Here is a 13,283-nt window from a genome sequence, read left to right on the forward strand (position 1 = left end):
TGAATAATAATAATAATGTGCTAATAATAATAATAAGTTAATAATTTACGATTTAAAAAAAATATATGATAGATAAGAATCACATAGAACTTTTAGACTTTCTAGCATTTGTTACTAAAATGCCAATCAATGAAAAAGAAGATATAAAATTTATTCATAAAATACCCAATCTTAGAATTAATATTAAATGTATATATTCTCACTTCCTCAGCCGTGTACTTACAAATATAATCAAACACCAAACACTTGCTGAGCTTATTATTATTTTACTACTCAAACGTTTTCAGCCTACTTCTAATAGGCCATCCTCAAGACATAATTGTTCTACAATCGAATACAAAGCTTTCGAAGAAATTATAAATTTAAACTTTCTAACATATTTTTAAACATCTTTACAACAAACACCAAACACTTGCTGAGCTTATTATTATTTTACTACTCAAACGNTTTAGTATCAAAAACGAAAAATATTTGAGTAGCCCAAGACATAGCCAAAGATTAAAGCGCCACAGCACTAGCAAAAACTTAAATTTGCCGACTGGAATTCTTTCGAATAATTGACGCTCTTCTGTATTATTATATTCCATGTAATTAGTATATTAGTATATCGCTATTAACCTACTTCGCGTTGAATTTTCCTCCATGTTAAGCCTATCAAATTTTTATAAAAATAATAATCGTCGCTATCGTATCGTTAAAAATTAGAAAATTAAGCTTTGTTTAAATACTGGCTCTCTTTCATGGTCGATCCAGTGTAGCCAGCTAAATTAGTAATTAAAGTAGCCAAGACATAGCCAAATATTGTAGCGCCACATCACTAGCGGACATTTGAAATTTGCTGACTAGGACAGTTGGTTAACCGAGGTGACGGTTAATCGGGGGTTGGATAATCGAGGCTCTATTGTATTTGTGAATTTGTTATTTACGAATTTACATTATCTGTAATAATCTTAGTTTAGCCGCTTTGTTGTCACTTTAATTAATTAGTTAGAAATTTTATTGTATTTAAAATTTGTGTTTATTTTATATTCTTTTTCTTTTGAACCCACATGTTGAAGATACCGAAATTGTTTATACATGGATCAAAGTGTAAGAGGAAATTTGCCTATTTTTCCGATTGTAGGGACTTCCCCATAGAAATTTCCAATAATATCAACTTTTAGAATGATTTAAAGAAACAATTTAGAATAAGAAGTTTATTAATTAACGGCAATAAATCTCACAACTTGCGAGGAATAGGATGAAAGAACAATTAAGTAATTAAATAAACTTGTAAAAGAATAAAAGTTAAAGAAAGTAGGAAAAACACTACTTCATGCCTCCCCTCGCCGATCATAGTGGAGATCGAACATCGTTTCAAGGGACAACAATAATCAAAACAATCAATGAATAATGATGGGATTTGTCAGTGATGACAGTTTTGCTTGTGTAATGACTCAGTTAAAAGTCAAACCAATACGATAGTAAGCCATATCATAACTCTCCTGCGCTGAAAAGCATATAAAGGAGACACAAATCCAGGCACAGACAGAGCTCCTCGGTAGACAACGGTAGAAAGCACCGGCCTCTCCAATCTCTCAAAGAACCATCCCTTATAAGGAAGGCATCAACGGCGGACATCAACAGTAGACATAAGTGGACCCATCCCGCCATAATCGCAAGGAAATTTCGACTAGAAGCGAACGTCATTTACCGGCAGACATCAGTGAAGGACCAAGAAAAAGGGAAGAAAGAACTGGATCAAGAGACTGACTGGACTTACAAGAGAAGACGGCTCTTTTTTTCCTGGTATGTTGTAGTTCGGATACCCCCTGTTAGGCAGCTCCTTTTATACGTTTTATAGATAGAAATAGGCAGATTTCTTGAATCGGATTTTAAGAATGTTATCCAGAACTTAATTTTTGATAATAAACTTTTGTTATTTTTATTTGACTTTGCATTCATCCTCCTGAGAGGCTCATTCCCGGACATCAGAGTGACTCTTACCCTCGCGCCTTAACTATCGGGTTTTGACTGAATCAGCGGTGTGTTCGACAAAACACACCTCGTGGCAAGATCCTACCCTAATCTAACGTAAACTAACTTTTGACGGCTGCTGGTCCCCACATTTAGTTAAGGATTCATGGCTAAGAAGAAAAATGCTTTTACCACATTACATTGATTTAAAAAGACGTGGTTTTCAAATTAAATTAAGAGATGATTATTTCATTAAAAATCAGCATAAAATTACTTATAGTTTAACACAGAGTCAACTAGTTTATGCTGAAGATTTTTTAGAGTATACTTCTCCGGAAAATCTGCAAAATCTGACATTCTAATCAATACTAAAGAAAAAATCAATAAGAGAAAAAAACGACAAGAAAATTTCTTGCGAATAATTAATTGAAACTGCCAACGATTAGCAAAAGAAAATTAAAGCCGATAATTTTATACATTTGTTGAATAATAACCATATATTAGGCATTACGGAAACATGGATTAACTATCCGATTACAAATCTAGACAAAGTTAACGACCAATTTAATATTATATCGACAATTGCTCAAAAACCGGATGGTCCAGGCCGACCGTATGGAGGCTTGTGTTTGCTGATTAAAAAAAATATTGGAGAGATTAAATTTAATGAAAAAACTGATAACTACATAATGGTTTTACTACATGCTACTAATTCAACTATAACATTGTTATTTAAAAAGCTTATAATAATTCTACTGATATACACTTCTCCAGAACAAATAAAAATTATAAGTAAAATATTTGATCAATGTGGAAATTGGAAACATATTTCTCCATATATTATAATTATAGGCGACATGAATGCTAGAATAGCTCAACAGATGGATACATTATATTAAGGTCCTAATTCATTAATTTGCAATACCAAAGAATCCAAAGATAAAAAATATAATAAACTCGGAATGCAACTGCTCAAATATACTCATCAACTACAGTTATATATAATGAAGGCTAAGATCTGACTGTCCTTGTGAATTTACATGTATAAATCATAATGGATGTTCAGTAATAAATTTAACTATTTGCTCAAAACTCATGTCGGATCTACGTGTATCTATTCAGGTTTTGAATTGTGATATGTCTGACCATTTTCCGACTTGCACCTCTTTTGAGATTTCAACTAAAACTGATTATGAGAAAAAATTTATATTTCAACAAATAATACATTATAAATATCAAGACTTTTTTCACAAATTAGTGATTGTATCAAAATTATAATAAATAGCGAATTATATAATGAAAACAAAAATGTAAACAACTAATAAATATAATTAACCAATTTATAAAAATCCGAACTTTAAAACAACGACAAATTTCTACATTTAAATAACCCTGGTATGACTTCCACTGCTACACAGCGAAAAGAAAGAAGAATAAAGCCTTGCACCAATTTAGAAAAAACTATTCAAATAAAACATTTATGAATTATAAAAAATTAAAAACTATTTATTTTAATTTATTAAAAGCAAAAAAGATAAATTACTTAAAAAATTTACAACATCAGTTGATTTCTACCAAAAATTCAGATTTCTTCTGGACTACAATACAAAGGCTAAGGAGAAAAAAATTAGATCATCAAATAAATATAGAAATATCAACTTGGATTCAATTCTTTAACAGATTTCCATATATAGATAATCCGTTATCTCTAATATCCTTTAATCCGAATAATGATTTATTTGATTTGCCGTTTACTTTTGACGAACTTGAGGATTCAATTCGAAGAATGAAATTAAAATATGCCTTTGGCATTGACCTAATAACTTCCAAATTTATCAAATCCCTGCCTCCATCGGGCAAACAGATTTTGCTTGACTTATTCAACTTTTTTTATAAAGCGTCTAAATACCCAGAAAATTGGAATACAGCGAAATTAATTATGATCTACAAAAAAGGACATCGTTTAGAACCTGAAAATTATAGACCGATTGCTCTTCTTCCGGTATTGAGGAAATGTTTCACATCTATTTTAGTAAACCGTTTTCAGCGATGGACCCAAGAAATGAATCTTAAGTCTGAATTTCAATACGCTTTCACCAAATCCAGAGGTACAGAATTTGCTATCTTTTTGCTAGCCTCAATTATTCAAATATATTTACAATAAACGTAGGAAAATTTATGCTATCTTCATTGATATCACCAAAGCTTTTGACTCTGTTCATGTTTCTGACTCTGTTTAATAAATTAAAACAATATGGTGCAGGTAACAGTTTTTCAAATGCGATTATGCATCTTTTTTCTTCTTATAAACTACATATTGTAAATAGCAACTTACTTAGTCCAGAAATAATTACAAAACGTGGAATACTTCAAGGTGAACCTCTTTCTCCATACCTTTTCAATTTCTACTTAAATGACTTAAACAATCTATTTGATAAGGATAATGAAGAAATATATATCAATGATCGTATTTTTCGCTATATTTTATACACAGACGATTTAGTACTATTAGCACTAACTCGCATAACATTACAACATAAACTCGATAGAGAAATAAGTACTTATCATCGTTACATCTATCGATTAACGCTTCAAAAACAAAAATAATTATTTTCAGGAAAAACATCAAATTATCTAATCAAGAAAAAACTTTTATCTAGATGGCAAACTTCTAGAAATCATCAGCAATATAAAATACCTGGAAATTACCTTTAGCTGGAATGGAGCGTTTCAACACCATTTTAAAGTACTTACTGCAAAATTATGCTCAACGTTAAAAATATCTGACTTAAAACTCCACATAAAACTTTTCAACGCTATAATTCTTCCTTTTTTTACGCCAGCCCGGTATGGGCTCTTGACATTTTTACAAATTTGAAAAATTTCATATTAATTATCTACATAAATTATTCAAGCTTGAGAGAACAGTACTAGGATATTCTGTTAGAGCAGAAACAAATAGACTTCAACTGTTTCCTTGGTTTTTAAAAATTTAATAAGATTGTATTACCGACTTATAAATACAGATGATGAGAATATAAAATTTTTACACCAAAATATGTATCAATCTAATGTTCTAAATGCCACTAAAGATACTTGGCAATACAAATTCGATAAAATACTTCAAACATATGGAATCTCAAGTGTTTTATTAGATAAATCTGACATAAATTGGAATAACGCCTATACACTACTGATGGAATCGGCCATATCGCAATCGATAACCCAGGATCAAAACTCAATATAGCAATCGGCTTATCACCCATGGTAATCGCAAATTTTAAAAATTCCATCTGATTTCAGAATTATTATAACTGATATAAATATGAATATTTAACGATTATTATTACAACTTCGTCTAAATAAATATCCCTTGTTGGTTAATAATATATATATAAATTGTTCTAAACAAAAGTGTTATTGGTGTAAATCGAAAAACTTTTCTATTCTTCATCTGCTGAAAGACTGCGCAGCTATTAAAAATATCGTCAGAAATACCAAATAACAGAAATACTTGGCATGAACTATGATTTTAATTATATGTTAAGAATTGGAGATTTATTAAAAAATGATATGTATAAACTACATAACTTTTTCACCAAGATTACTAATATATTTGATAACGATGGTACGAATTAATATTTAGCTAATGATATGCAACTAAAACTTTTTTATGTATATTTTTCTATCTTTGTGAAATTATTTGTTTATAAAAAAAACAACATAAGATGTAAAACAAGCTACTACGTATTTTTCATGTATAAAATAACCACCCTGTAACAAGGATTTTTTCCTGAGTACATTAAAACTTTGATTGATTGATTGATTATTTTTAAAATATAAATTGTTTAGTTGTAGGTACACTGGTGCATGTATTCCGTTCCAGATACTTAGGGGTACATATTAATCTGTGTGATGTTCACGTTTTATAAAATTTGGTCTTGGCAGGCATAAGTTAATTCAATATGGCAATGCGTGAAATATGGACACCATTGGTGCTTTTAATATGGAACCCAACTCCTGTGGGAACCCAAGTTTTCCAAACTCTCTATTTGCAAGTAGACATTCGTCCGGAGCGATTTGTGAGAAAACACTAGGTAGAAAGCCAATTCTTCCCGAGAATATCGAAAAAGAGCTGCTGGAATATATGTTGTTGATGGAGATCATATTTTTCTATTATAAAAGCATTTTTTCGATAAAATACATTGGAGTAAATAATTTTGTAATTATTTAACAATATTTGTACTGTCCTATTTGTTTTTGAATACATTAAAGCATATTTTGAAAACATACAGTAAGGTTCCATTTTACCATCCGATTTTCTCTAAGCCTACTTTCTGACTTTTTGTACAAAAGCCTTCAAAAACCATACTTATAGTTAGGTGACCGTTGGGTCGGTATCTCTTCGATACCACGTCAGGATGACACCACTGTATCTTTAGGTCGATACAGAGACCACTAGTTCGCGCGTGAGCGGTTAGGTATGAAATTTGGACCCGGAATGGAGTGAACGGAGAGAAGAACGGAAAAAACTGCACTCAAAGACGCTTTAAATATAAATAACCGTTTATTTATATAAAAGCTAAATTAAATTTACATCAGTTAGTAAATCGCTAACATAAGCTACGTGAATCGTGTTCAGTTATTGATCTCTTCCCACTTTCGTTTTTAGTTCCTTTCGAGTTCGCGATTACTTTACACGGAGAGAGAGAGCGTACATCAGTGCGCAGACAGGATAAATACCTTATTTTATATTGTTGATACAGTAACGGCAATAAAGTCCCACATTTCTAAGTTAAGTTGGTGAATAGTTGATATTGTTCAGTTCAGTCGGCGAAGAAGAGGTGTTGGTTGACGATCAGGAATCTCGGCGGGAGGTAAACGGTCGGCGCGCACACACACAATCAAATAATAACTTCCACACCCTTACTCATCGGGCCTATCCTTTTTATGTGAAGTCCTCTTTTCGGGCCTTTCCCCGATTTCGTCAGGGATGACGATCTCCTTGGACCAATGAGGTGACGGGTGACACAATCGTGACACAGAGATGTACTCATCTCAACAAGGAACCCAACTCGTGGGAATCGAGGTTTTATCGATTTTATTTTTCCTTTTCTCTTGTAATTTTTTAATAATTCGTTCCTTCTTTATAAAGTTGCATTTAAAGTTAAATTAAAGTTTATAAAAGATTAAAATTTATAACACGAAATTTCTGATCCTCACAGTTACACTAGCGAAAAATCCAATTAGCAACATCTAGTTTAATAGTTACCAGTACTTTTCGCACAAATAATGTGAGTGTAGTTATGATACCTTGTTTACAATTCACTAAAATAAAAATGGGGTTCCATAATTTCATCTTCTCCTCTGTTTGTTAATAATAATTTTTGTAACTGACAATTAGTGAGACGGATAAGCTTGATCCTTAGATCCTCCTTATCCTTAGCTTATGGTTGATAATCGACCCCCCAATAATGTTATATCGACTCCCGGGGTCGATATTGACCACTTTGGTGACTCCTGTTCTATACACATTTAACTAAACATATGAATGAACTTAATTTAAAATTACAAGGAGAATTTATACACTCATATTAAGTTTTTCGACAAAAACAATGATTATTTCAATCTCAATTGAACAAAAAATGTTTCACTGATTTTAATGCATGCCAAACATTCACCCAGCAAACTGAGACTCCATTTCCGGTAGATTTTCCAATTGAAGATTTGGTTGCTTTAAAAATAAATTTTGCGTCACGTTTTTCAGATTTTGATGCAATTGCAAACGATATCAAGAATTTTTATAATCGTTTTAACGCTGATATAGAAACTCTTGCCATAGTACTGTACATCAAATAGAAATAATTTATTTGCAGTGTAGCGATATTTTTAAGGAAAAATATTTAAAGTCATTAATGAGGAAATTTTATAAGCGTTTTATAAGTCTTACAATCATACACAGTTTGATTAGTTGCACAAATTTGCTCGTGGCTTTTCTCTGCTTTCGGCACTATTTATCTGTGTGAAAAAACATTGAAATATGAAAAAAAAAAAAAAAAACATTTACAGATCCAAGTTCACTGATGAGCATTTGAAGTCGCTGTTTATAATTTTCAATAGTAAACTTGATCCACAACAATTATCAGTGGAATGTTACAGCTACATAAATCTCATTATCATAATAATAATAATTAATTTCATTATGTGAATTACCTATGTATGATACTTATTGTGTTTCTTAACTGGTTTTTAAATAAAAACATCTGATTATTATTGTGTATTATTTTTATTACATTGTGAATTTTACAATGTAATAAGTATAAATTATGGCAAGTCGGATTGGTGGTGCTCACGGGCCGTAGTTTGAAGACGCCAGGTATAAATAAACAGTTTTTTGGGCTAGTAATTGATGTATACTCTAAAGACACATTGAACTTTTTTCTCCAGCTACATATACATGATAGCTATTACACGCGGGCCGCAACATAAAGATAATATAAAAAACGAACATAATTTTACACTCATCCTAGAAAATTAGTGGGACTGTTGATGTTGGAAACATTTTTTTCACAATTTTACTTAAATCAGGTTTTCAACTGCTGCATGCTACTGGTAAAACGGTATCCAAATGTGAATCAGTAAGCCAGTTTCTATATATGTTCTTTGCATATTTCATTTTTCAGTATGACGATTCACATAGATACGTTGATGCCAACAACGTAAGTAAAGTTTGAGCACAATTTTTACAGTCTTATATTGTTCGGACACTATTTTCAAGAAGTCAATGCAATTATTTTCGCTATTTTTTCTTTAAAAATAGCTTTCAGGTGGGTATTCTTCTTTATCTCAATAAATTCGTCAAATAGCTCTGCGTAATTACATGCCAATATATCCGCCAGTTCTGATTTTATTGCCGGTTCCGAGAACCAGGGATTCTCCATGAGCAACAGCATATTTTTTATTTATCTTAGATCTTGAAATTTATGTTTAAATTCCATAAATAGCGCAGATAAGTAATTTTAAAAAATTGTATAGTTTTCTGGAAAAATATTAAAACCGTCTTCTTTAGCTGTTGTCATGGTTGAAAAATTTCGCAGAATTTTGTTTTGTGTTTCTTGGTAATAAATGTTTAATTTTCTTTGAATGCAAATATTTTATTCGCCATATGTGAAATTATTTTATTTTCCTCCTGTAAACTGGTATTGAGACTGTTAAGCTTCTCTGTAATGCCGCATACAAACGCTTCAATACATCACCATTCACTATTTTGCAGTTCACTGTAAATTTTATTATTTTGCTGTAAAAACTGCATTATTTCTTTTCTCAAAGAAAAAGACCTTTCCAGAACTTTTCTCCCGCTAAGCCAACAGACCGAGTTATGTAAAAGAACACCACTGTATTCACTACCCAATTCCTCTAAAAGACTTTTAGATATTCTGTGGTTCAGTTCTCGTGCTCGGATATAATTCACTATATTTATGACAGTTTTCATCACAATATCTACTTTAGGATTAGCAATACGTCAAGCCAAGTTTTCCCGATGAATGATGCAATGAAATGTTCTTAGATTTTTCAAATCATAATTTTATTTTAGTAGAGAAATAAATCCATTTTCGGGTCCAGTCATTGAAGGACTGCCATCGGTACACACGCAAACTATTTTTTTTATATCTACCTTGTTCTATTCTAGAAAATTGTAAATAGTATCGAGATAATCTTTGCCTCTGGTCTGGCCCTTCATTGGAAGGAATTTCAAAACATCTTGGCAAATTGAATTTTGTTCCGTTCAATATCTAACAAAACCCAAGCACTGTGATGTTGGTGAAATATCCGTGCTAGAGTCAAAAGCTAAACTAAAAAACCTGCAGTTTTTCAATTCGTCAATTTCGTTATCAAAAATATGATTTGTCATATCTTTAATACGTCTAACACGGGTAGAATTTGAAAGCTGGATTTTTTTTTATTCCCGAAATTACTTGATTTTTATTACTGAATTTATCAAACAGTACATTGGAAGCGCTTAGAAAACATTCCTTCACAATTTTAGCATCAGTAAGCGGTTTCGTATGTTATTAAGTATATATAAAATTTCATACGATGCCTTTGTTATCTTTGTTGTGGCAATAACGCAAGATGCAGCCATTGCCTTGCGTTATTGCGTTATACAGACATAATATTTTGTTGATGTTGCAATGACTTTTTAAAAATAGCCAATTTCTCGTGTCTTGTAAGAGATCCCGGAAGAAATACGTTTAGTGTGAACGTTTAGTGTGAAAATGACGAGCACTATTATATAGTTTTAATATAACACTTTTACCACAGATCAAAAAGTCGCAAAACCGTGTTTGTTTTGAACTACAAAATAGTTAGCTTCCAATTTGTCTTGAGACAATCTATTTTCGTCAGACATTTTTTCGTTTGTATTTGGAAGACACTTCTTACATGGTTGATAATAAATATGAATTACAGTTTCTCAAATAAAATAGTTGCTAATTCAGTGCGATTTATTGTTTACTCAATTAACACTCTTAAGGTACTTTAAATGCAATAATATAATTGGAAGTGTTTATTTCTTTCTAACAGAGACCAGTCTTCTTATATACTTTGTTCACAGCACAGTTTTATAACTAGCGGTTTATAACATACGTTCAAATGAGGATCTTGAGATAGCCATACAACAGAAAAACCAAGTTGATCGAACAGATTTTGCAACGCCTACGCCCATTTATATGTACCATCCTTTGTCATTAATTTAAACTCAATCTGTGAAGTTTATCATAGTAAGTGATTGCCCATTTAGGCGCGGTATAGAGTAATACGGATGAAATCATTAAACGAAATTAATAAGTAGAAGCAGAGTTTATTTTCGCACTTAAACCCTTAGTCAGAGCAAAATACCTCTAGGATTATAATTTTCTTTTGTAGCATTAATGAAGGTCAGCCAAAATTACAGTGTCATCGGCATACGTTAGTGCGTGTATTTCAACTTGATCAGAGAGAGAAAACCCGGGTAAACCAGATTTAGTAAATCTGGCTACCAGACCATTGATATACAAACTAAAAAGCAGCGGGCTCAAAATCTCACCCTGCAAAACTTCTATGTCAACATCAAATGAATCAGTTGTTTCAGATAATATCTTCACTTTTGTAGTAGCTTTGGAGCCACCATACTCAATTTGTGGCCCGCTGAACTTTTGTGAATGGCTTGGACGTGACCCGTAAATAATGTATTCAAAATATAACCTTTAAAATTTTCGCGGCGAAAATATAAATTCGGTCATTCCGCCCACACCGCTAAGTCCCTTTTGTCCTTTCTTAGAAAGTTGTCGCCAGATGTATGAGCATCGTGAACACATAGTGGTCATCAGGTGGTGATCCGATGGGATGGTAAAAGTAAAGCTAGACTTTGAAATTTACTGAAACCCATAGTGCCTACACACGATATTAAAATAGTAAGTCAAAAAAGGTCATAAATTGTTTTGCTTGTGTCGTGTGACTGTATATTAAATTTAAAGTTAGTAGAGATAAATGTTTGCTAAGGTTTAAGTCTTGAAAAGATATTATTAATATATTCTGCTTTTCAAAATCTTTCTACTATTTCATATTCTATTTTGTGTTATTTTGTATTAAATTACTAACTTGTTAAATATTATTACTACTTTTGTTTCTGTTACCTCCTTCTAACACATTAATAGTTCTTACAAAAAAGCATTGATTTATTGATAAAATGAATGTAAGAAAAAAGTTTTGGAAAGTTATGAAAGTGTTCTTACCTCTTTGCACGTAATAGTTTTATTACTGCAAGAAATATCAGAAGTGGTATGCATTTTATTATTGCAAGTTATATTTTTACAGTCTTTGGTGATGTGGGTTCCTGGCTGAAAGAATTGAACTTTTAAAATTTTGTATATTATCTCATTTAACGTAATAATGTAACTCTCTAATTACTGGATATAGTTCTTCATTTATTTTGCAAGGGCAGTCATTTCTGTTAACGCACATTGTTCCATTGCACCTTAACTTCTTCTCTAAACAATTTTCCAGGCACGATGACTTTTCCACGTCTGCACATTCTGAAAAAATAATAAGAACCTTAATAAATTGATATATTTATATATATTTACATAAAATAGTTCGTATATTTTTTCCTTTCATAAAAACTTATACAAACAACTTATATTAACCAGTCTATACTTTACGCTAAAGTAAGAACAGATGCCACTGACGTTTACAAAACATCCATTTCTTTTCATTATATTATCAATCAATCAATCAATCAACATTTATTTGCTAAGGCTTTCGCCTTTACAAAGGGGGTACAAAATCGTGTAACATTTAAAAATACAAACATTGTTATACATGGTTTGAAAGAAAAAAGCAATAACACAAACAATAAATAATATATTAAAACTTAATTAATAATGTTATGTTAACATGTTTAATAAATAACAGAAAAAATTATAAAATTTAAATAACATATCAGAACTTAAATTATTATCATATAAACAAAACATATCAAATTCAGCTGTCAATAAAGTATCCCTTAAATGCTCGGTAATTTCACAAGATACAAATAAGTGGTTTTTAATACTTTCACAGAGTCGATTACATAATGGGCAGTTTGAATAGGCGGATATATTCATTCTACGCCTATTTAATACAATAGTATAATCGTTAAGACGCAATTGAATTATCAATGATTTAATATTATAGTTTAAATTTGATAATAAATAATATCAAGGTGTCCATGGAGCTACTAAGGAAGTCTAAAAAAACCTATACTTTTGCTCAATATAATGAATATCTCGAGCCCAATATTTATCTTTTAATGACTGAGATATTTCAGTCATAAAAAGTTTGATTTATAACAAATTGAAATTAATAAGTGAAAAAGTTGATTATAACAAATTGAAATTAATAGGTGGAAATTCTTCATTTGTAACTTGGCCCTCCTCAGGTGAAAGCTAATTGTCTGACTTAAGTTATTCTACTGATTATTATGCTCAAATTTCTAATAAAATAATAATCAGTAGAGTAACTTAAGTCAGACAATTAGCTTTTAACTGAGGAGGGCCAAGTTACAAACGAAGAATTTCCACCTATTAATTTCAATTTGTTATAAATCAACTTTCTAGGATCATAATCCGGTAACTCCAAAATTTTACTCCAGTATGTAAAAATAGTCATTGTTAAACGTATAGCTATTGGTGGACGACCCAATTCAAATCTTAAAACAGGTCCAGGTACCGAACGATTAATATGATATATTGTTCTAATAAATCTCAATTGCGTCTTCTACAATTTGTCAACAAAAGATGATCCCCAAA

General features: G+C 31.1%; 1 protein-coding gene across 1 annotated transcript in view; it reads right to left on the minus strand.

Moving 5' to 3' along the window:
- Nucleotides 1–13,283, minus strand: part of LOC111632803 (low-density lipoprotein receptor-related protein 1-like) — a gene marked incomplete at its 3' end in the record, with an annotated part of 123,322 nt that overhangs the window by 23,776 nt on the left and 86,263 nt on the right. The window contains exons 5-6 of the mRNA XM_023377330.1: nt 11,905–12,029; nt 11,730–11,834 (exon numbers count right to left, since the gene is read on the minus strand). Coding sequence (XP_023233098.1) covers nt 11,730–11,834; nt 11,905–12,029 — 230 coding nt within the window. The remainder of the gene's footprint in view (nt 1–11,729; nt 11,835–11,904; nt 12,030–13,283) is intronic.

Source organism: Centruroides sculpturatus, unplaced genomic scaffold (assembly GCF_000671375.1).
Source record: "Centruroides sculpturatus isolate CEXI.00-Female unplaced genomic scaffold, Cexi_2.0 scaffold777, whole genome shotgun sequence".
NCBI lineage: Eukaryota > Metazoa > Arthropoda > Arachnida > Scorpiones > Buthidae > Centruroides > Centruroides sculpturatus.